The 23,214-nt window shown below is 40.1% G+C and overlaps 1 protein-coding gene across 4 annotated transcripts in view; it reads left to right on the top strand.

The window, feature by feature from the left end:
* RPS6KA3 (ribosomal protein S6 kinase A3) overlaps positions 1 to 11,295 on the top strand; it is a 65,712-nt gene extending 54,417 nt beyond the window's left edge. For all 4 annotated transcript variants that reach the window (XM_056861847.1, XM_056861846.1, XM_056861845.1 and 1 more), the window contains exons 16-22: positions 803 to 892; positions 1,567 to 1,725; positions 2,408 to 2,569; positions 3,191 to 3,267; positions 6,579 to 6,696; positions 9,242 to 9,382; positions 10,527 to 11,295. In XM_056861847.1, coding sequence (XP_056717825.1) covers positions 803 to 892; positions 1,567 to 1,725; positions 2,408 to 2,569; positions 3,191 to 3,267; positions 6,579 to 6,696; positions 9,242 to 9,382; positions 10,527 to 10,649 — 870 coding nt within the window. In that variant the 3' untranslated portion in view covers positions 10,650 to 11,295. The remainder of the gene's footprint in view (positions 1 to 802; positions 893 to 1,566; positions 1,726 to 2,407; positions 2,570 to 3,190; positions 3,268 to 6,578; positions 6,697 to 9,241; positions 9,383 to 10,526) is intronic.
* Positions 11,296 to 23,214: the final 11,919 nt, after the last annotated feature.

The raw sequence follows: 23,214 nt of genomic DNA, 5'->3' as shown, positions 1-23,214 counted from the left end.
TTGTAGAGGTTCAGATGTTAAACAACCAACAGAGGAATGAGCCACTTCAGCATAACTCCCAGACTGTTATAGGAGGGCTCCTACTATGACTCCAGTTTCATCAGTAATCAAACCTTGAGAAGTGACATGGTGCAGTGACCTAGGAAGATGACCATTTTGGTATAGCAGTAAGGAGTCCATGATTCCAAGCCTTTGAAGGGCCAGATGCCTTTGGGCAGAGGTCTGGGAAGCAGATATTTAAGATATTTTAAATCAGGAAAATTGGTCTAAGATAGTGTCCTCTGCATCTTCAAAGGCCCAGCTGTGTGGAACAGAGAGAGGATAGCATAAGGAAAATTCTTCAGATCAAATTGGCGCAAGGGTCCATCTAGGCCACAATCCTATTTCCTACAATGGCCATGAGATGCCTCTGGGGTGAAAAGTCAATAGCATTCTTCTGTTATTGTCCCACTCCCCAGCACCTGGTATTCAGAGGCACGCTGCCTCTGACCATGGTTGTTCACTTTAGTAATCATGTCTAATCGCCTTTAATCATGTCTAATTGCCCTTTAATATCCTATTCTAAATACATTTGCCCAAGAAACTGGTTGAAACCAACTGCTTCCCTTGGACAGAGAGGTAGACAAAGTAGAGAAATGATGTAAAGGCTACACACCACTTTGCATGTCACAAAGACCTCAATGCTGATTTTGGAAGGGGGTTAGCACTCCCTGACAAACTACACTTTCAATTTAAAGCAATTGTAGGCTCAAACTGTGTTGCAATTTAAGTACGTTGATTTAAAATCATCTTCTCCCTTCAGATTATAGACAAAAGTAAAAGGGACCCCACAGAGGAAATAGAAATCCTGTTGCGATATGGACAGCATCCAAATATTATTACTCTCAAAGATGTAAGTAAGCATCTTCACTGATTTTTGTTAATAACAATTTCAGCATAATGCCTTTTCTCAGGATTTCACTAATCCACTCGCTTGGCACGAGTGCATGCCATCACAAAGATCTTATTTGCTCCCTAGATCCTGAGGAGCGAATAGTGTTTTCTTAGTCTTCATGCTGGACTTCTGCAGAATGTAATGAAGTACTACTTTTGTCAATGTACAGTGTGAATGTTAAACAAATACTATTCCCGCCTCACTTACAATTCCTAGCTTCTTGCACTAATTTGCTGATTTTGGTAAATTTTGAATCAAACCTTTTGATGTATGATATAAATCCTTTTAAGGAATGTGCTTAGTGTACATTAACAGTAAATTTCACTAACTCTTTCTAACCATTTCATTTAGGGTGGTGCATAATTTCCAAATTGCTGTTTGAAGAATAATCACATGGTGTTGAAATTTGTTTAGGATGTTAGTTTGCAGTTCTGGTTCATTTTAACAACACATTCAGTATAATTCAATACCTTTTGCTAAGTACTATCAGATATTACCCATGTGTTTTTAATTCTAATAGTAATAGGGTATTTTGTGGCTTCATCAGAACCTGTTCAGTTGCAGAATCTTATAGGTCACTTACTGCAGTATGGCATAATTGAGCACTTTCAGCGATATGTTTCACTTTTCAGGTGTATGATGATGGGAAATGCGTATACCTAGTAACAGAACTAATGAAAGGAGGAGAGCTGTTGGACAAAATCCTTAGGCAAAAATTTTTTTCTGAAAGAGAAGCCAGCGCTGTCCTGTTGACAATAACAAAAACTGTTGAATACCTCCATGCACAAGGAGTAGGTTTGCTTTCTTGAGTATTTTTATAAACATTACTTGAGTTGACACTTATCTTTGACATAATAGAAATATCCTTCCATTGTACAAATAACTTTCATTCTCCCCCGTTTCTCTTTTCTGATATGTATTATTAGACATTAGTATTGCATTGTAGAAGTAATTATAATGACTGAAAGAATAAGGTACAAACAGTAGATAGCTACACGATCATTGCTGTAAAGAATTGCTTCTTCATGGTAACAGCTTCACACAGTTGCCTTATCGTCTGTGATTGTTACAAGACCAGAATCACACAAAAATAGCCAAAGTACAGACTTATATATTTTTTAAAAAATGAAAGCTTTGAACCCGATAGACCTGATGGACAGTTGCTGTTTTAAAAAACGCCACTTGCCATGTGGAAGCCTCATTGCTGCTGCTTTGTATCAGCTGCCACAGCAGCAACAAGGATACCATGCAAACCTGTCAGTGTGGAAACCACCAAAATGAACACTCATGATCAGCTGCACTAAATTTGAATGCAGGATTCATAATTATCTTCATAATAAAAAGTCAGTGAACAAACCATTGTGAAATTGTTAACTGAAAATGTATCTTTTATAACCTTTTTCAATAGGCTACATTTAAGCAAGAAAATAAAGTGTGTGTGTGATAGAAAAACCCGTTTTTGTTTTGCTTTAGGTGGTACACAGAGATTTGAAACCTAGCAATATCCTGTATGTTGATGAATCGGGCAATCCAGAATCAATACGGATTTGTGATTTTGGATTTGCAAAGCAACTGAGAGCAGAAAATGGCCTTCTAATGACTCCTTGTTATACAGCAAACTTTGTTGCCCCTGAGGTAAATTGCTACTTTGATAAGAAGAAAAAACGATGTAATTTCATTATCCACTCCCAGTGCTTTTGCCTAGTTTAGAACTATCTCTGCCCTGGCCCCCAGTCAAGGTTACAATGCATGTTCTGGCCCAACAAGTGAAGCCTTCAAGAGACTAGTGAGAACATGAAGCCTTCTTGCTCTACCTGCAAGAGCACTGAGCCTGTTGACGAGGCAGCAGCGGGTGTGGAAAGTGGTTTTCTGCTCTGCTCTCCTTGACTCCCCTGAGGTACAGAAACAAGGACTTTCTCCTGAGTGTGATGTTAACAAATTTCTCTAGCTGATTTTTCCTCTTACTCCATTTTTATTTAGTTCTAGGCTTTGGTTTTGAAGGGCTTCTCTTATTTTACTTGAGAGTTTTCAGGCTTCCTTTTTTCTGTGCTCCTGTTTCAGAGTCCCCACCCACAAGAGCTGCCTTCAGTCTAGTGGCTTATTTAATTGTTCAGACATAGTTGTTTAGACATAAAGGAAATCCACATAAAGGAAATCCACATTTTCAGATTTTTTAAAATGGACTGAGGTAATGATAATAATTACAACCATTGTAACTGATTTTGTAGAAACTAATGGATGAATTGTTTTCCATAGGTTTTAAAAAGGCAAGGCTATGATGCAGCATGTGACATATGGAGCCTTGGTGTTCTGCTTTATACAATGCTGACGGGGTATGTTTGTGGGCCTTAGCTGAAAAGTCTTATATTGACTTGTAGAAATGGACCAAAATGATCTGCTTCTCAAAGACTCTGACCTTGAGGACCCATTCTTACCACAGTCTCACATGTATATTTGTTTACACACATGCATACACAATGTTCTGTTAAGATGCCTTTGCATCCTCTTGCTTTCCATTGCCTCTGTTATGTTTTCCCATTCCCTTTCCCTTCTGCATGTCAAATCATTCATGCGCTTGCATGTGAACACACACCTCTCCTCACCCTCAGCCATCATGCACACTCACGCTACCCAGGATGTAAACACACTCTCAATTAATCATTGATACTGGGACTCGCTACTGTTTTCCATATACTAACATTTTAATGGTAGGTGGCTTTTCGTGAGCGTGTCTGAAAGTTTTATTCAGCTGTCTACTAGTTGCTCAGACTATTAGGACTGGAAATCATAAGAATGGACATTAGATAGAATAACTAGTACAAGTTGCTTTTACTTTTCAGGGTATTTATAGATAAGAACTACAGCTTAAACATCATCGCATGGCTGTGGAAAGTCTAGTTAGATGCAAAATTATGGGGCCCTTCAGATCTTATTACAGGAGCTTCCCTATGGCACTTTCCCACAATTCCACAGTAATGGAGAACTGTGGCAGGAGAGCATGGGCAGGTCCTAGTCACACAGGATAGTAGAAAGAGCTATATAAACCCGGTACCCATTTCTTCTGTTAATTGCAGGGACTTCATTATTTAAATAGTACCTTCCAACCTAGCTAATTAAACATGTTATAGTTCGTGCATTGTGAATAGACAGCCAGTGTGGTGTCGTGGTTGGAGTGTTAGTCTAGGATTTGGGAGATCTAGGTTTGAATTCCCCCTCTGCTATGGAAGCTTGACGAGTGACCTTGGACCAGTCACACACTCTCTGCCTCACAGGATTGTTGTGAGGATGAAATGGAGAAAAGAACAATGTAAGCCAATTTTGGTCCCTATTGGGGAGAAAAATGGGGTATAACTGAATAAATAAAAACAAAATATTGTCGAAGGCTTTCACGGTCAGAGTTCATTGGTTCTTGTAGGTTATCCGGGCTGTGTAACCGTGGTCTTGGAATTTTCTTTCCTGACGTTTCGCCAGCAACTGTGGCCGGCATCTTCAGAGGAGTAACACTGAAGGACAGTGTCTCTCAGTGTCAAGGGTGTAGGAAGAGTAATATATAGTCAGAAAGGGGTTGGGTTTGAGCTGAGTATTGTCCTGCAAAAGTATTGTCCTGTAAGTATCAAGATAATGTGCTAATGAGGGTATGGTATGTTAATATGGAACCATTGTATCCTGAAGTGATCTGTTAATGTGTGTAATCCAAAGCTAATCTGTATGGCTATTGTTGAATGTTGTCTTTGTCTGGAGGTTTTTCAGGGCAGGAAGCCAAGCCTTATTCATTCTTAAACTCTCCTCTTTTCTGTTAAAGTTGTGCTGATGTTTATGAATTTCAATGGCTTCTCTGTGCAATCTGACAAAATAGTTGGTAGAATTGTCCAGTCTTTCAGTGTCTTGGAATAAGACCCTGTGTCCTGTTTGTGTCAGTCCATGTTCAGCCACTGCTGATTTCTCAGGCTGGCCAAGTCTGCAGTATCTTTCATGTTCTTTTATCCTTGTTTGTATGCTGCGTTTTGTGGTCCCGATGTAAACTTCTCCACAGCTGCAAATAAAAACAACCTCCTCAGCCACTACTGTCTCCATTTTGGGGATTTTTAAAGTATTATGAATGGGATCTGTGCTGATCATCCCCTTTTAAGAAGCACAGACTTTTTCTTACTTCACACTTGGTATCACAGAAAAGATGTACCTGCCATCAATTATCTTCAAAAAGAACAGCTGTTCCAAACAGAGTATCCCATAGTTCCAACCCATCCTACAAATGTTCAGGCATCCACTATGCATGCATCTCCTCTTCTGTGTGGGAGCTGGAGCAGCTAATCTTTTTTGTCTGCCCAGTCCTCTTTAAAAAATAGTGGAGTAAGGCATTATATGCTCAAAGGGCTTCCTGAACTATTATGACATCCTTCCTGTTATGAACACAGTCCATAACTTTTATTTAGCACCAACTCAATGACATATAACAGTTTGCAAGCTTTCAAGTTCATGAAAACTCTCCATCAGGCCAGATGTTACCAAGAAAGAAGAAAAAAGCAGATTTTCAGGTCATAATTTTAAGACCTTGTTATGCCAGTGTATGGTGGATCTTCTGGCAGACAAACAAGAATCAGGTTTCAGGTTGCTGCTGGGCAGGGCCCATAAAAGCAAGAGGTAATAAATAAATTAAATTCCATGGCAACAACTCCCCCCCCCCACTCTAGTGTCTCTAATTTCCCTCTTAAATCAATGAGAATCCGTCCCTTTTTGGGAGAGTGAATAGATATTACTTGCTGGATGGTGTACCTTATACTGGCATGACAATGTCTTAAAATCATAACCTGAAAAATCTGCTTCCCTCCCTTCCCATGTTACTTTGTAACATCTGGCCTGATGAAAACTTCTCATGAACTCAAAGTTTACACAGTGTTATATATGTCATTTTCTTGGTCTTAATAAAAGGCAACATTCATTGATTGTTTTCTTAGCCTTTTGGCTTTTACTTTTGGACCAACATTGCTGAAAACAACTTGTCTACTAGAATGGCCAATCTCTCTTGAAAAAGTTTAGGAAGCCTTTTTTGCATAAAGAAAGGGGGCAAGGTGGATTAACCATTTCAGCTTCTTGGTGGAGGTGACAGGTGGGATGGGAGATTTTGCAGTGAGTGGGACAGGATACTGGCACCTGAGGTTCATGTAATGGTAGAAGTGGTGCTGCTGGAAATCCAGTTATTGGTTTCTAGTACTAAACATCTTTTCCTGCTTCTGACATCACATGAAGCTGCCTTCTACTGAATCAGACCCTTGGTCCATCAAAGTCAGTATTGTCTACTCAGACCGGCAGCGGCTCTCCAAGGTCTCAGGTAGAGGTCTTTCACATCACCTACTTGCCTGGTCCCTTTAACTGGAGATGCCGGGGATTGAACCTGGGACCTTCTGCATGCCGAGCAGATGCTCTACCACTGAGCCACAGCCCCTCAAATATAGGATGTGCTTTATTTTGTTTCTTTTTTCTTTGGAACTACTTTCGTTGACCTCATTTAGGTGGCATTTAACCACATTCCCATGTGTTATGTGTTCTGTATTTTGATGATTAATAGTGCTTGTCTTATCACTTTTATAATAGTTTGAACTCAACAAGAAATTGTAAATAACACTTAAATTCTTTGGTTAATTAGCTACACTCCCTTTGCAAATGGTCCTGATGATACCCCAGAGGAAATTTTGGCACGAATAGGTAGTGGGAAGTTCTCTCTCAGTGGTGGATACTGGAATTCTGTTTCAGATACAGCAAAGGCAAGTATATGTTACATTCCTTTTGTTGTTATTCAAAAATGCATCTGACATATGTCTTATGATAATCATAGGAAAGAGTACAAGGATTGTATGTGAGTTTTAAAAAAACATGGTACTCTTTTTTTTAATTGACTCTGAATCTTCTTTTTTAATTGACTCTGAATTTTAGAAGAAAAAATTCTACTACACCTGCCATGCTCCAAAAGTACCAAATAAAATTTCAAATGTGAAACTCCTTCCCCGTGTTTCCTGACTTTCTGGATTAGGGCAGATTCTCTCCCCCCCTTACAGTGTTGCCAAATAAAGCTTTTTTGCTTTGTCCTATATACACTAAAGCAAGCCATTGACGTGCATGAGAGCAACTAAGCAGCGTGAAATTAGAGAGAGTTAAGGGGTAGGAAAATAGTGACTCTACCATCTGGGATAAGAGGCTGGTTCACATCCTCAGTTGTGTTGCATAGTACAGAAAAATGATAAAAACAACTAAATGTGTCTCCGTTTGGTGTAGTCTATACATCATATAGTCTCTCTGGCCTGTATACCTTGACATTATGCTAGAATCTGACAGAGAGAGCAACACATACAATAATGGAGAATTGCCATCTGCTTTTTGCTCCCCACTCCCTGCAATTGCTTGGAGTTCCTAATTGGCACATGTGTGTGTAAATGTGTTTCCCCTATTCTTTCTTTCCATTCCCCCCTTCCTTTCCTTTGTTCATGTACACAAGCTGAAGTAGGGAAAGACTGGAAGTGGGAACTTTGGGAAGTATTTTATACACAAACATGTGCCTATGGTAGCACTCAGGTGCACATACAGACATCCTAGGAAGGGAGTTGCATGGAGGAAGTATGGAGGAAGCAAGGCCACCTTTTCCAAAGTTTGCAAATGGTGATAAGAATATGACTGATGTGGCTACAGGAATCATCTACATTTAAATGAGGAAAGAGTAGGTAGCCCTTTTCAGGGTGCATGACCTGACCTCATCTGCAGATGTAAGAGAATGGAGAGGGAGAAAACACAGCCTGAAATACAAAAGATAAGGCCGTCAGGCTGGAGACAGAACTTGAAGCTTTGCTGCATTCCATCCATTCCACTACAGTTCCGCTTTATGGCTAAGTTGTCGTACCCATTCCAACCATTTCATGGGCATTTCTATACAAAAAGAGTACAATACTTATTTTTACTCCAAGAGAATACTCATTTTCTCAGAAAGAGACAGGTGCCAAATTACTATCTTGAAATAGTAAAGCTTGGTTTTAAAAACATGTACCTGGAACTTGACAGTATTTCTGAAGATCAGTGATGGTCTAAATTAATATGCCACATATTAATTGTGCAACTTTCCTCCTATAACAGGGGTGGGGAACCTCAGGCCCCCGAGGACATTTTTTGTGGCCCTCGGGAGCTCCGGGGCCCTGCTGCAGAGGCAGGGCGGCCCTCCCAGAAGGGTGTTCATGGCGCCACAGCTTATAGTGGCGCTGCGGTGCCCTTTGGACCTCCTCTCGCCGACTGTCGGCTGTTGAGCAGCGAGAGGGAGGGGGAAAGAGGCAGCAGAGCATGCATGCAGGAGCTGATCGGGCATCAGAGGGGCCCTTTTGTGGACTGGGGAGGAGAGGGCATGGAGACTGGGGCCCGGTTGAGTGGGGTTCTGTGTGCCGCCGGGTGTGTGTGTGTGTGTGTGTGTGGGCAGGGGAGGCTGGGGCCCGGTCGCACGGGGCCAGCGTGCGCGGGTGTGTGTGTGTGGGAAGGCTTTTCTCTCTTTTCTTCCTCTTTTTCTGTCACTCTTTCTCCCCTCTCTTTCTCCCTCTTTCTTTGTCTCCCTCCGTCCTTTTCTTTCTTTCTCCCTTTCTCTCCATTTCTCCTTCCCTCCCTTTTCCTCTTTCTCTGTTTTCCTTCTTCCCTTGCCCATCGACTGTGGGCTGCGCCCCCCTGGCACCTTGTTTTTTCAGGCCCACTGCTGGCTGCCCTTCCACCTGGGAGGGGGGAGGGGGGGCACCCTGCAGGCCTTCTCTGTGTGGCCTCCCCTGGGTTGCCAACCTCCAGGTGGTGGCTGGAGACCTGGCAACCCTAGCCTCTTCCCCCCCCCACCGGGAGATCTACACCTGGTATGGCCCCTGAATGATGTCATAAATGTGCAAATGGCCCTTGGCAGGAAAAAGGTTCCCCACCCCTGTCTTATAACTTTCCTTCTATATATTATAGTGTGAAGAAAATCAGAGGCACAAGATCTTAGGAAAGTGGGGATACAACTAAGTTAGACATAGCATGATTTTTTTCTTGCGTTTCTGCTTGTGCAAGAATTTAAATGCAAGCAAAAAATCTTGATTGGATCTTGATCTGTTTGGATCATTCTTTGTAATTTTTTTCTAATTTGGTAAACAACTTCAGTCCCTGTCATGTTTTCAAATAATAAATTGGAATAACCTGAAACACTAAGGAGGTGACTTCTGAGTTGTATAATTGAACTTACATACTTGTTACATGTGACACATGTTAAAAGGTTTAAAACTCACCTACTTGATTTAATAACCTCACTGTTCACAGGATTTGGTTTCAAAAATGCTTCATGTTGATCCTCATCAGAGATTGACAGCTGCCCAAGTTCTAAAACATCCATGGATTGTTCACTGTGACCAGTTGCCTCAGTTCCAGCTAAACCGGCAGGATGCTCCACATCTTGTGAAGGTAAATAATATTTGGGAACTGCTTTTGAAATTCAGTTGTGAACATATTCAATTTTCTTATGTTTGAAAAAAAAAACCTTTGCTTTCAAACTCACCACACTCTACTCAACTGTTGTCTCAAGTATCCCCCTCTCCAACGGCACATCCCAAGTTCTCTACTGGCTGAAGTCTGTACTTCATTTTCCAGTAGAGTCTCCCAGCAGTAATTTCTTCATACACCATAACCAATAATGTTTCCATGATGAGGACAACAAATTTTGTATGAAGTTACACTGTTAGTCCTTATCAAAATTATGTATGTTTGATAAGCAAGTCATTTACTTGTATCTCAAAGGACAAACCACATTACTGATGCATGTGGACATGAAAGACCATGGAAAATTAGGCTAGATCTATCTAGTATTTTTAATTTGTCATTTATACTGAGCCTGTAAGATGCAATTGTAAAAAAAATACATTAGGAAAAGAGCATGAGAAGTAACTGGCATGAAAGGCCAATATACTGGCTTGATGCAGGCATCATGCTGCTTGAACACCAACGCATGTTAGGTAGTTTTATGCATTCCTGTCCACTTGCATAGGCATCTCCTTTCCCCATTACGTTTCTGAACTTACTAGGTTATTATGATGTCACTTTTTTTTTTGCTGCCAAGTCACAGCCAACTTACGGCGACACCATGGGCTTTTCAAAACAAGAGATAGAGGTGGTTTGCATTGCCTTCTTCTGTGTAGCAATCCTGTTATTCCTTGGCAGTCTCCCATCCAAATACTGACCAGGGCCAACCCTACTTACCTTCTGAGATATGACGAGATCAGGTTAGCCTGGGCTATCCAGGTCAAAGCATGACTTCACTAACATTTAACAGTGACCACACTCGAAGTTGTATCTGTTTGCAAATCTGAATTGTGCTTTGGTGCTAAATATGGTTTTTCTTAATACCATAATTACCTCCAAAAACTGAGATAAATCAAAATTACACAAAATAAAATGAGTTTTGTAACATAGACTATTGTGAATTATCAATTTTGATCTGTGTAATGCACTTCTGCATTATTAAACACAGTTGCTTGTTTTATAAAAAAAAAAGTAATCCCCGATTATGAAGTAGTATTTGACAGTTTTTAAAAATACTTTTTATTTCTAGGGTGCCATGGCGGCTACATACTCTGCATTGAACCGGAATCAGTCACCTGTTTTAGAGCCAGTGGGTCGCTCTACGCTTGCTCAGCGAAGAGGTGTCAAAAAAATTACCTCAACTGCCCTGTGAAGTTACCTCAATTGAAAATGTTGGTACCATAGTTAAAGATGATAGCACAAATCTTGGCAACAGGTAGCACATATCCAAGATACCTGCAAGCACACTGTTCCAGTTGGTACCTGTTATGCTGCTGTTTCCTGCTTTCATCTACTCTTGCTTTAAACTATTGATGGTAAAAAAAAACATTGCCCTTCAGATGGAATGTAAAGTGGAATCAATGGAAAATGAACATGCTTGTGAGAGAATTATGAAAACTTCTCACATAAATACACTGAATAAAGCACTCTGCACCATATAGCATTATTTTTATAGAGAATGTTTCTGGTCCCTTTAAAATATTGTTTGTTACATGTATGGATGGACCGTTTATGTTAAGCACTTAGCTTAAACAATCTGTTGATATTAGCACTGTATTATTTGTGCCATCCAGCATTTTATATGTTTTTGTAAACTTACCATAAACAGTACACTTCTATACTGTTTCTTTTACATGCCTTCTACTTAGACTTATTAAAGGACAATTAAATCTGGTTAGTTAATCAGTATGGTTGGACATCTCTAAAGCAGCTAGACTGTTAAACAGCTATTGAATGTAATTTTGTGAATAGTAATTTCCCTTGCCTATGTCTCACCCCACAGATGCATTGTTTAGGAGTTATGAGAAACTAGAGCTGTTTTAAAGCTTATTATAGCATTTAAAGCTATAATAGGATTCTCACTATCACACATGCACTCAGCACTGATCTGAAGTGAATAAGCAGTTATCTGTGTATCTCTATTCCATTATCTTTTTTGTTGACCTTGGAACCCATGGCAGAATAAGTTCAATTCCAGGTTTTGCCTATAGCTAGTCATTCTTTGCTGTAAGAGGTGGTATAATTCTTGTGTAGTGCTGAATGGCAGTGCGGGGAAATATAATTTTTTAAGCTATAGTAGCACACGTTCCAATAATGGGTATGCTAGTGGATTTTTTCCCCCTGTGATCAGGAAATTACTAAAAAGCAGATCTGTTGTACTTCGGCTACTTCAAGCTGCAATCAAAAGTAGCATGTATGTGCCCAGAGTCTTTGAGGCAAGTTATTATGAGCTTTGATGGACAAACAACCTGGTTGATGGTATATAATCAGGATCCAAGCAAAAACAGATCAGCATCTTCAGTTTTTATCATCTTATTTGAAAAGAAGAAATACCACTATATATCTTCAACTCTTTACCAGTCCCTATATTTTGGGTATGCTTTCTGGGAAACACTGAAGTTACATTGAGCAAAATGTACTGAAGATGAGCATAATTTTGATGGATCATCCCAGTATTCTACCAAAGAAATTCTTCTTTATGTAACGTTTTCCCATTGTATTTTGTCAATAATGTAGTCACCCTTCAGTGAGTTAAAGAAAATGACAGCAAAGAGAAGGCTGGCATTCTTGGTCTTGGTGCAAATGCTCACTTCCTTCTGATCCTAGAGTCCCATGATTTTTCTTGTTCTTTTTCTTCAGATTTATCTGCAGAAAACCACTTCATTTTACATGCTTTTGCCTTAACATGTTCATGTGATTACTTGTTCTGTTGCATTTGCTTTTTGTTAGCATTTTTTAGGTGATCAAAAATAATACAGCTTCATTCAGAACAGGTTATTTAAAAACGTTATTGCTATTTTAAGATTTGATTATTTTCTTTCTTTTTTGCTTCTGAATAGTTTGCAGTTGTATTTTTTTCAAAGCTACTTGCTCTTCTGGATATATTTTCTTTTAGTTATGCTACCCAGGAGCCTTTAATTTATTATTATTTAGTAAATTTTGATCTTTAGAACCCCATTTGTAAATTTTTTGCTATGCATTGAAACCTTTTAAAACCATCTCTTCTCCACATGTTGCCTCCAGCCTTTATTGCAATGATAAATACAAAACTCCTAATCCCCTAACTGACCTGAACATTATTTTAATTTTTCTGAACACTTCATATTGAGTTGCAGAAGAATTTAGCTGATAATCTGGGATGTACGTCCACTAATATTTGTTCATATTAATTTTTAGTGTTCTATGTGAAGGATGAGCCATCTGCATTTTCTTAACGGGAATTCTTGAGTGGTGTTCTATAACATGATCACCCAATACATCTTCTTTATGTTCTTCCTTTGATTTTTACCTACAATTTTTAAATACATTGCTGCTATTACCTATGTGGTCCTTGATGTTTCATCCCCAGACTCATTAGCGTCTCAGCACCATTTTGCCTCTGAAGCACATACGATGCAATTAACAGCTAAATAAACATAATTTGTAATGTGTATTTGACTTCTGAAGGGGTGCATTTAAAAAGTGTGTGTTGTTATGATGGAACTTTTATTTTTCACACACATTTTAAATTATTGTGAAGGAAAACCATCTCATCACTTTCTACAAGGTCAGACATACTGAGTGTTATCATGCACAGGCTATTTGAAATTGAGAAAAATGGTGAGAGAATCTTAAAATTGTCAATGTTTGTAGCTATCTGGGGAAGATCCAGGAAATTTACTACGTTTCTGAAGTTAATTCTGGGACAAGGTATGCTTGACCAGATGCTAGAAGGCTTTCCCCCTTGTTACTAAACAGTATGCAAACAGTAGTCTGCAATAGCTGTATCATATCCTATGCCTTGGGAAATTTTAACTGATTTTCCTGCAATATTTCCCCCTAACATTTCATAAGCCCAAGGAAACTGTTCTAGTCAATTAAAAAACTCTCTTGATGGCTTCTTCAAGGGGTATATAGTATTTAAAGCTGTTGGCCCTTTCATTTGTAAACTTTGTTCCTCTATAGAATTCTTTGTATAAGACTCTTCTCAAGAAAGGAAGATGACTTTGAAATCATAATTGCAGATTCAAACTTATCCATTCTTTTATTCTTTGCTCAGGTTTTGCAATAAGTTTCTAGACCAGAGGTAATCCATTTTAGCACTCTTCTTTGAATGAAAACTCACACCTTACTGCAAAAGGATGTGAAGGCCAATTTTCCTAGATGTATCTCGTCGTTCCTTTTTTCAGCATTGTCCTTACACAGTTCTTCCTTTTCCTGAATTCTGCTTTATAATAGCTTCTTGGTAACATCTGTAGCAAAAATCTTGGTTTGTTTCAAACAAAACGCATCTGATTTTTAAACTGATTTTCCTTTACTGTGTAGTCACATGCTAATATGGGAAGAAAACATTTCCAAGGTTGCACTGAGTGTGATGCAAAAAGCATCATACTCATGAGAGAAATGGGAGCCTTCAAAATATTTTATAGATGAAAGTGACTCTCAAGATAGCTAATAGTACTTTTAAAGACTTAGATTTTGTTTCTGATCACTGCTGGCAAGTGATCAAGCAGCAAGGTTTTCCTTTAATTTTTTAATACAACTCTTTAAATGCTACAATCTTAGAATAAATGAAAATACATTTAAACCCAAGAAGCCACCACTTCAATTAAGCATGAGTTGGTGTGTTCAAAACTGCCCAAGTTATAATGCTATAAATTAACTGTGACATCAGCCAGTATTTACACTTCATCTTTTAAAATTTCTTTTTAAAAAGACATAACAGTTTCTTTTGTCCTTTCACTCTCATCACTTGGTAGTGGCTTTTTCAACATTACTTTATCTGAAAGTATTATAAAACATAACTGCATTAAAAACACCTATGATTGCTTTATATGTGAAAGGAATAACCATCCACCCTTCTTGTCTCTGCTTTTCTCCTTCTGTGTCTTGAAATATTAGTACCAATGGTGCATATTATAATCCAGCCAAAAGATTTTAACAACATTTCTTATTATGTGAACTGGTGAATTTAAAGTAGATACTATTAAGAATGGTTTCTAACCTACTCTGGGGTGTTTAGGACTGCTGGACCAGCCATGATTTCTAAAGTATAATTTTTTAAAAAATGAGTTTACTAGAAAAATAACCTGCCTGTGTCCTCTTAGACACTTTCATGGCCACTTCACCTTTCCTGTGTATTCATAACTGTGGTGGGAAAAATCAATATGCTTGCTTAAATGCAGCCTTGGCACCTTAAACCACAAGACTGAATTATTACCACTTTCAATTTGTGGTACTCATGGGGCTCTTTCATATGAAGTGAAATCACTGCTCATTTTCTTTCTCCTACCATAAGCAAGATATCTGTACTGCCATTTAGTAGACATTGAGCAAGAACTGTCAATTTCTGCTGTCACTCTGGTAATCTGAAGCAACTTCCAGGACTGAACATCTCCTGGGAAGATGTCAGGCAGCGCACCTGACCTCAAATAAGCACTGTGCTGTCTAAGCTAGAGCTGGTTTTGTGATATCCACAAATACCTTTATTGTTCTGATCTAAAAAAACATGAAAAGTGAGATAAATTGAAGAATTGTAGTTAGATGGTTAGCAAAGCAAAATAAATTATCAGTTATGGTTTGAATATCTGAGAAGAAAATGAGATTTCTTTACTATGCCTTGTTAGATTAGCTTCTAGTAAAGAGGAAAGAAGTGAAGTATTTAAAGCTGGTTTTAAATGCATAATCAGGACATTAGGAAATGTATTTAGATTTTTGTTGCTGTAAATGTAGGTGGACTAAAGTGCTGCTTTTCTGATAATAGAAAAGAGGGCATTAAGGCATGTAAATGCTTGGTAAGCAGTAATGAATGGCTTTTAACTCATGAAAATGATGTATATGATTAGCTTTAACTTGATACTTCAGACCTAATCAAAGGGACAGTGCACTCATGAGGGATGTAATTATTTTGCAGTTTTAGTGAAGGGGGGTTGGGTTGGGGAATCTACTTAAGATTTTTTAAATATATCAGAAAATATTTTTCTACAGTTCTGTACAATCATTCTTTATATTGACCTCCTCAGCATGGCATGTAAGTCTAAGGTACAGTAACAAAGGTTCAACTGTATTGTACCTTTAGGGTAGAATTTGTTTTAAAAGCATCTACCAGATACTTGTATTAGCATAATGGGATGGAAATGCTAGTAAACAGGCTAAATAGTACTGAATACGTTTGAGAGAGAGAGAAGTTTGAATGTTTCTAAAATATTGTACATGTGTAATCAGATGTGTTCCGGACATAACTGCAAACAGGCCTGGAAAGATAAAGATGCTTGTATCCTTGTCAAAAGGCAGGTTTTGTAGTCTTCAAAGAAGGTGAATTTATACAGCAAATAAACTTTCAAAGATATTAACAAATGTGTGTATCTAGCAATTGTCACTTCTCAAGTCTTTGTTATAAAATAATCCTTAATGGTGGTGTCCGTTATTACAAAGCAATCTTTGGAACCACAGCAGCCAGGGATGGCGCTGCCGCAGCTGCCACAGAGGAGGGAAGGGGTTTGAAAACCAAAAAAATCTTACAATGGGGGGAAGGCCTCATTGCAAACAGTGATGCTGTGCCACCAAAAATTGGGGCATAGCAACGCCATTGCTTTATGGGGCGATTCCAGCACAAACAGGGTTAGGAAGATGCCTAAAGGGAGCTCCGCCCCTCCCAGGAATGCCTTCTGGGACGCCGGCATGGGGACTTGCACCAGGAGAATGCTGCGAGAGGTCGCGCCAGCATCCGAGGGCCACACTATCGCCACAGTCCAGGGAGGCCAGCATAAGTGACCCTAAGCTGGCATCCATGCCAGTTTGCACAGCGCAAGTGGCACGGATGCCGGCGTAGGGGTCACGCCAGCACCTAAGAGCAATTGCTCCCCCCTTTCAGGATTGCACAGTTAGTATTATAATTTTATAGCATACAAACCTGAATAGCTAGTCAGCCATTTGTTGTCACCACCAATTTATCTCCTCCCCAAAATCTTCCAGTGTGCACAGAGGGCTCAGGGTGATGACTGGAGAAAGTCTCATTTTGAAATGAGTTGTGGGGCAGGCCAAATTATGTTAAGGGTTACACTCTTTTATCTTTTAAAGCAGAAATAAAAGGACAGCATGGCTGCATTTTCTCCTACCCTTCCCTGAGTTCTTGCAGAGCAGAGAGCTTGAGGGAGGAGTTTTTTTCTATTAAGCTGACCTTTGGATCAGGTAGAAACAACCGTCACTTACACCGATGTTTTTTGGTCCAGTTTAGGTGCCATTGGGATGTCACTGTAATGCACCATCCAGGTCTTCCTTTCCCAAAACCAGCTTTGCTGTGATGCTTTGGGAAAGGTTGGTAAAAAACCAGGAAGGCTGCGATGTGGGCAGCAAAGTCTGGATTTTTCTGGTTCATCTTACATCAAAACTATTTTCCCTTCTCCAGTACCCACAGTGGCCACCCCCACCCCCGGGGGGGTGCTTTTTGAGGTTTCTAAAAATCTGTAACTGACAATGTGTCAATTAAAGGTTTTTAAAAACATCCAGAAAGCCCCTCCCCCAGTGGCAAGGGGAGAATGGCCACCATGGGGAAATGCAGAGAAATCTGCCAGGTGCCAGCTCTGATGCCACTGCACTGCAGGGATAGGCACAGCAATGCTGGGAGCCGGCGTGGTGCAGTGGTTAAGAGCGGTGGAGTCTGATCTGGAGAACTGGGTTTGATTCCCCACTCCTCCACATGAGTGGCGGAGGCTAATCTGGTGAACTGGATTTGTTTCCCCACTCCTACACACGAAGCCAGCTGGGGGTGACTGTGGGCAAGTCACATTCAGCCCCACCTTCCTCACAGGGTGTCTGTTGTGGGGAGGGGAAGGAAAGGCGATTGTAAGCCGGTTTGAGTCTCCCTTAAGTGGTAGAGAAAGTCGGCATATGAAAAACCAACTCTTCTTCAGGAAAGTTTGTTGTGTGGAAAAGGTCTTAATTTGTTGACTATTGTATATTATCAGTTCTTGTAGGTTATCCTGGCTGTGTGACCGTGGTCTTGGTATTTTCTTTCCTGACGTTTCACCAGCAGCTGTGGCAGGCATCAGTGTTACTCCTCTGAAGATGCCTGCCACAGCTGCTGGCGAAACATCAGGAAAGAAAATACCAAGACCACGGTCACACAGCCCGGATAACCTACAAGAACTGATGAACTCTGACAGTGAAAGCCTTCGACAATACACTGTATATTATGTTTGTTGTTATCTGCTCTAATGAAATAAATGAATCTAATGAAATAAATGAATAAACATATTCTAATGAAATAAATGAATAAATAAATAAACATATGCTTTCTCTCCCAGATTCTTCCTGGGCCAGAGCTCAGTATGAATTAGCACAGATTTGTTCTCAGTCAAGGAACTTGCCTGGACAATCAGTTTGATTCAGTTTGGTTTTTTCTACCACACATTTCCCTCTTTCTTACAGTTTAAGTTAGCTGTTCTGGATTTTGATTTAGACTAATGAAAGGAAAATGAATACACAGTTGTCAAATGATGTTGCCTCTCCTGAACTCCAATGATACCCATTCTTCTGTAGACTTTGGAGACTTACCACTGACGCTTCTGTCTGATTTTTGTTGTTGCCCCTCCTCTAAGGAGCTTGGGACAATGTCCCACCCCTTCTCCTCAGGAGGTAGGCTGGACATGGCCAACCACTAAAAGTGGATTTGAGTCTGGGGGTTGGAGCCGTCTACTGTGCGGTGTGTCTAGTCAGCACAGCATTCCAGTGATGCAGGAGGCTCTTATTCCTTGTGCTCACAGAATGTACAATGGAACTGCAAATCTAACAGTGATAATTTTAATCCCGTTAACTCCAATCTTATGAACTCATATAATGTACTTGAGCATTTGTTTTTAGGCTGCTTTGTATGCCAAATGAACAAAAAACTTTAAATGTGCCTGAATTTTAGAAAGCACTTTGATTAATCCAGTACTCCTCAAACCTTTTAAAGTAGAACCCACTTCCAAACAGACTCTACTTTTTGGCACTCACTTGCAGACTAATTGCACACTACTTTCCTTCTCCCAACTTAAAACACAAGAATCTCACATCAGATAACATTAAACATACCTTTTTTACATCTTTTGTACTTCTATGTACCATTACTGAGCAATGGACATTATGGTCCTTTTGGACAATAGCATCCTATACTGACTTCGTTGGTTGTATATTTAGTATAGAGGTGTTCCTTTAATTGTTCCTTTTGGACATTATGCAGATGTAAAATCATCAAGCTTCCTTGAGTCGTCTCTTCCTTTCGCCTCCTGGCCTCAACCTTCTCCGTGAGAATCGCAACCCAGTTTTCGCTCCTAACCCAAGGTTTGAGAACCCCTTGCTATAATCTGTTTCTGGAGTACTTCATAAAAAGGGGGCATGCTCTGTGTCAGGAGTGTCCTCCACCCAAAAATTCACCCCAATATTTCAATTATTGTGACTGTTCTCTGTCCATGTATAGGAACCCAGCTGCAGGCTAGTAGAGTTGGCTGAAAGGAACCATCAAAACGATTGCCAGCTCTGGGTTGGGAAATGCCTGGAGGTTTTTGGGGTGGAGCCTGGAAAGGATGTTGTTTGGGGAGGGACCTCAGCAGGGTACAATGCCATAGAGTGCACCCTCCAAGGCAGCCATTTTCTCCAGGGGAACTGATCTCTAGTCAGGAGACCAGCTGTAATAACAGGAGGTCTCCAGGCCCCACCTGGAGGCTGGCAACCCTAATCATCAAGCTCCCAGCACAGAGCACCCAACCTGGGGGGAGAACCAGAAGGAACAGGAAGGGCTTGTCCGCTTGGCCTTTCACATTCTGAAACCTACATTTCTCCTAACCTGAACCAAAGTTACCAGGTTTATTTAAACAATGTGGCATTCACCAAAACCCTCATCTCATAAGAGTAAATGTCATTGTGACGTTCTTTACAATTCTTTAAATTATAAAACATTTTGTTTGTTCTTTAGACAAAGTCTTCTAAATGCTTCAAATTCTTCTATAACAATTCTAATAAAACTGCAACGAAACTTCTGAAGTTATTAATGTAGGTCTCAAAATCCTTGGCAAGTTGCTACAGGTGGAAATGGTTCTTTCCCTGTCTACATTTTATCCACACAATAATGCTATAAGGCAGGTTAGACTGTTAGTGACTGATCCGAGTTCACTCAGCAAGTCTCGGCATAGCAGGCATCTGAACGCAAGCCTCCCTGATCCTCATCAAACACTACTACACCACACAGGCTCATTACCTCTGAGTAATCCTTAGGATCTGCTGCTTTCCTGTAATCCTATGCTTGGGAGTAAACTCCATGAATTTATTGGAAACCAATTTTGTTACCTTTTACAAACCCACCACTTTCTGCATTTCACGGCCATTTTACTGTTTACAACTCTCGACTTTGTGAGGGCCCACTACATACAGCTGAGGTAGCACTCTGTAGACCACAAAAGCTGGCGCTCGAAGAAACGTCTTTGTCTTTAACGTGCCACACAAGACTGCTGTTTATTTTTGTTGCACTAGACCAGTGGTTCCCAAACTTTTCAGGCAACCCCCCCCCTTGGTTCCACAAACTCAACCAGAGCATCCCCTACCCTATCAAAAGCATTATTCAAAATAGGGGTTTGCATGACTCACTAAAGAAGATAACATTTCAAAACGGTAACAATTAATTGCACATCTATTCAAAATCAAATTAAAACCTTTTAGTTGAAATTTATTCAACAAAACTTATGAACTTGATCCAGTGCTCCCAGCTCTTCAAAGTAGTGCTGATAGTTTCCACCAAATTTGCCAGCATGGTGCCATGGCTTGATCTATTGTAAATTAGTGAGGAGCACAGTCGAAGGGGCCCACCTCTAGCCCCCCCCCCGCTGCCCTCTTGCCTCTTAGTACCCCCCCAGGTAATCCCACCGCCCCCCAGGGGGTGGTACTGCCCACTTTGGGAACCACTGCAGTAGACCAACAGGCTACTTCTCTACAGTGGCGCATGAAGAGGAAGCGCACAGAAGAAGAGCCCTCCAGTTCTACCAGATGCAGCTGCTGGGACGGCGAGGGGGCTGCATAGGAGGCTGGGACCATTTAAACGAGGGTTGCCAACCTCCAGGTACTATAGGAAATCACAGGCACTTATGGCAAAAATACAGACACAATATGCTGTTACCGAAAGTGTAATATAAACACAAGCACTAACACATAAACGACCCAAAGCAATTAATGCCAATACTTGTTATACTTGTGTAGAATCCATCTGGAGTCGTTTATGTGTTAGTGCTTGTGTTTATATTACACTTTTGGTAACCTTTCCTTTTATCCCTTAGAAGCTCCTTGATCAATTGATCTTGAGCAGCATATATCTAGTGTTGGAGGGATATAAGGTATGAAACAAATCTTGCCACTGACTACGTAGCCTTGGGGTCCCTGTCGCTTAGTAAAAAAGGCATTATGTCAGTCGCAGAGGCATTGGATTTGTATGTTAAAAGGGGGGAAATATAGTGCGATCGAAGTTCCTCGTAAAAGCGGCATTCCAAAAGGGCATGGGCTAACTTTTGGTAACAGCATATTGTGTCTGTATTTTTTGCCATAAGTGCCTGTGATTTCCTATAGCCACTTCTGGGGCACTTGTTTTTGCTTTGATTGCTAAACCTCCAGGTACTAGCCGGAGATGATCTGCTATTACAACTGATCTCCAGTCGACAGAGATCAGTTTCCCTGGAGGGAACAGCCGCTTTGGCCATTGGACTCTACGGCACTGAAGTCCCTCCCCCTCCCCAAACCCCGCCCTCCTCAGGCTCCGCCCCAAAACTTCCCACTGGTGGCAAAGAGGCAACCCTAATTTAAACACATCCGGTCCTCCCTCCCTCTCTCCCCACTGCTTGAGGACCGCTTAGCAAGAAAAGGGATGCCACCACACTGGTTCCCAACAGGGGGTCCGCGGACACCCAGGGGTCCGCGAGAACTAAATTAAGGTCCGCAAAACAAAGTTATAAACCCATAATAAATATTTTCAATTAAAAGTTCTCTATTATAAAAATATATATTCAAATATTATTCTAAGTTTAATGTTTAACTAACAGTTATGATTAAAGTTTATTTTCAAATTCTCGGAATTTTTACTTTGAACCTTGGGGTCCCTGCACCGAACAAAAAAGTCCTAGTGGTCCCTGGTCAAAAAAAGGTTGTGAACCACTATGCAGCTAAATGGAAAATGACTGAGACACCGGACAAAACTGACTGGATACATAAAATGTTTGAACTAGCAGAAATGGCGAAACTGACTGCGCTAGTAAACCCAAAAGACAATGATGAACTTGTCAAGGAGTGGGAGGCATGAATCTTCTATTGTAATAATGAACTTAGTATGAAAAATGTTAAAGGATATGATTTAGTCTAATGCAATTGTTAACAATAGTTACAGCATAGAACTAAATGAATGAGGAAGTATTTTATAACAATTGTAGAATGTTTTATAATTAATTAGAAGATAATTGCAAAGAGGATTACTGAGATAAGTTAGAGATGGAAGAGGGAAGAGGGGAAGTCAGAGTAGATTTAGGCAGTAGTGTTATATATTGTAGATTAAAACAAAGATTTAGAAGGGATTAAATGACAATGTTAATTAAATGTATGGAACTGTATAAGAAAATAAAAAAAAAGTTTTTAAAAAGCAAGAAAAGGGATGCCACCACAGCTGCAAGAATGGTCTATGCAGCTAAATGGAAAATGACAGACACCGGACAAAACTGACTGGATACATAAAATGTTTGAACTAGCAGAAATGGCGAAACTGACTGCGCTAGTAAACCCAAAAGACAATGATGAACTTGTCAAGGAGTGGGAGGCATGGATCTTCTATTGTAATAATGAACTTAGTATGAAAAATGTTAAAAGGTTACGATTTAGTCTAATGCGATTGTTAACAATAGTTACAGCATAGAACTAAATGAATGAGGAAGTTAAGTATTTTATAACAATTAGTGTTATATATTGTAGATTAAAGCAAAGATTTAGAAGGGATAAAAACGACAATGTTAATTAAATGTATGGAACTGTATAAGAAAATTTAAAAAAAGTTTTTAAACAAGAACTAAACGAATGAGGAAGTTAAGTATTTTATAACATAGTGTTATATATTGTAGATTAAAACGAAGATTTAGAAGGGATTAAATGACAATGTTAATTAAATGTATGAAACTGTATAAGAAAATAAAATAAAAAGTTTTTAAAAAGCAAGAACTAAATGAATGAGGAAGTTCAGTATTTTATAACAACCGTAGAATGTTTTGTAATGAATCAGAAGATAACTGCAAAGAGGATAAATTAGAGAGGGAAGCGGGGAAGTCAGAGTAGATTTAGGCAGCAGTGTTATATATTGTAGATTAAAGCAAAGATTTAGAAGGGATAAAAATGACAATGTTAATTAAATGTATGGAACTGTATAAGAAAATAAATTAAACAAAAGCAAGACAAGGGAGGCGAGGGGGGAAGGCGGCGTCGTCGTCAAAATAACAGGACGTTCCGCCCTCCGTCCAGAAGGGGACGCTGAAGGGCTTCACGGGCGGAGCGTCGCGACCGAAGGGCATGCCGGGAACGGCGGCGAGGAGGAGGAGGAGGAGGAGGGAGGAGCGGTTTTTTCCCCACCCCCTCTTGTCTCCGCTCGGAGAGGCCGTAAAGGACCGTCGCGCGCGGGCGTCTGTCTGTCGCGAGAGACGCGTCACCGTCACGTTTGCTCGGCGCGGTCTTCTCCCCTTCCT

The sequence above is a fragment of the Euleptes europaea genome, chromosome 16, assembly GCF_029931775.1.
Source record: "Euleptes europaea isolate rEulEur1 chromosome 16, rEulEur1.hap1, whole genome shotgun sequence".
In the NCBI taxonomy this organism is placed as follows: Eukaryota; Metazoa; Chordata; class Lepidosauria; order Squamata; family Sphaerodactylidae; genus Euleptes; species Euleptes europaea.
Note: the sequence above shows the minus strand (reverse complement) of the source record. Positions and strands in the feature narration are given on the sequence as shown.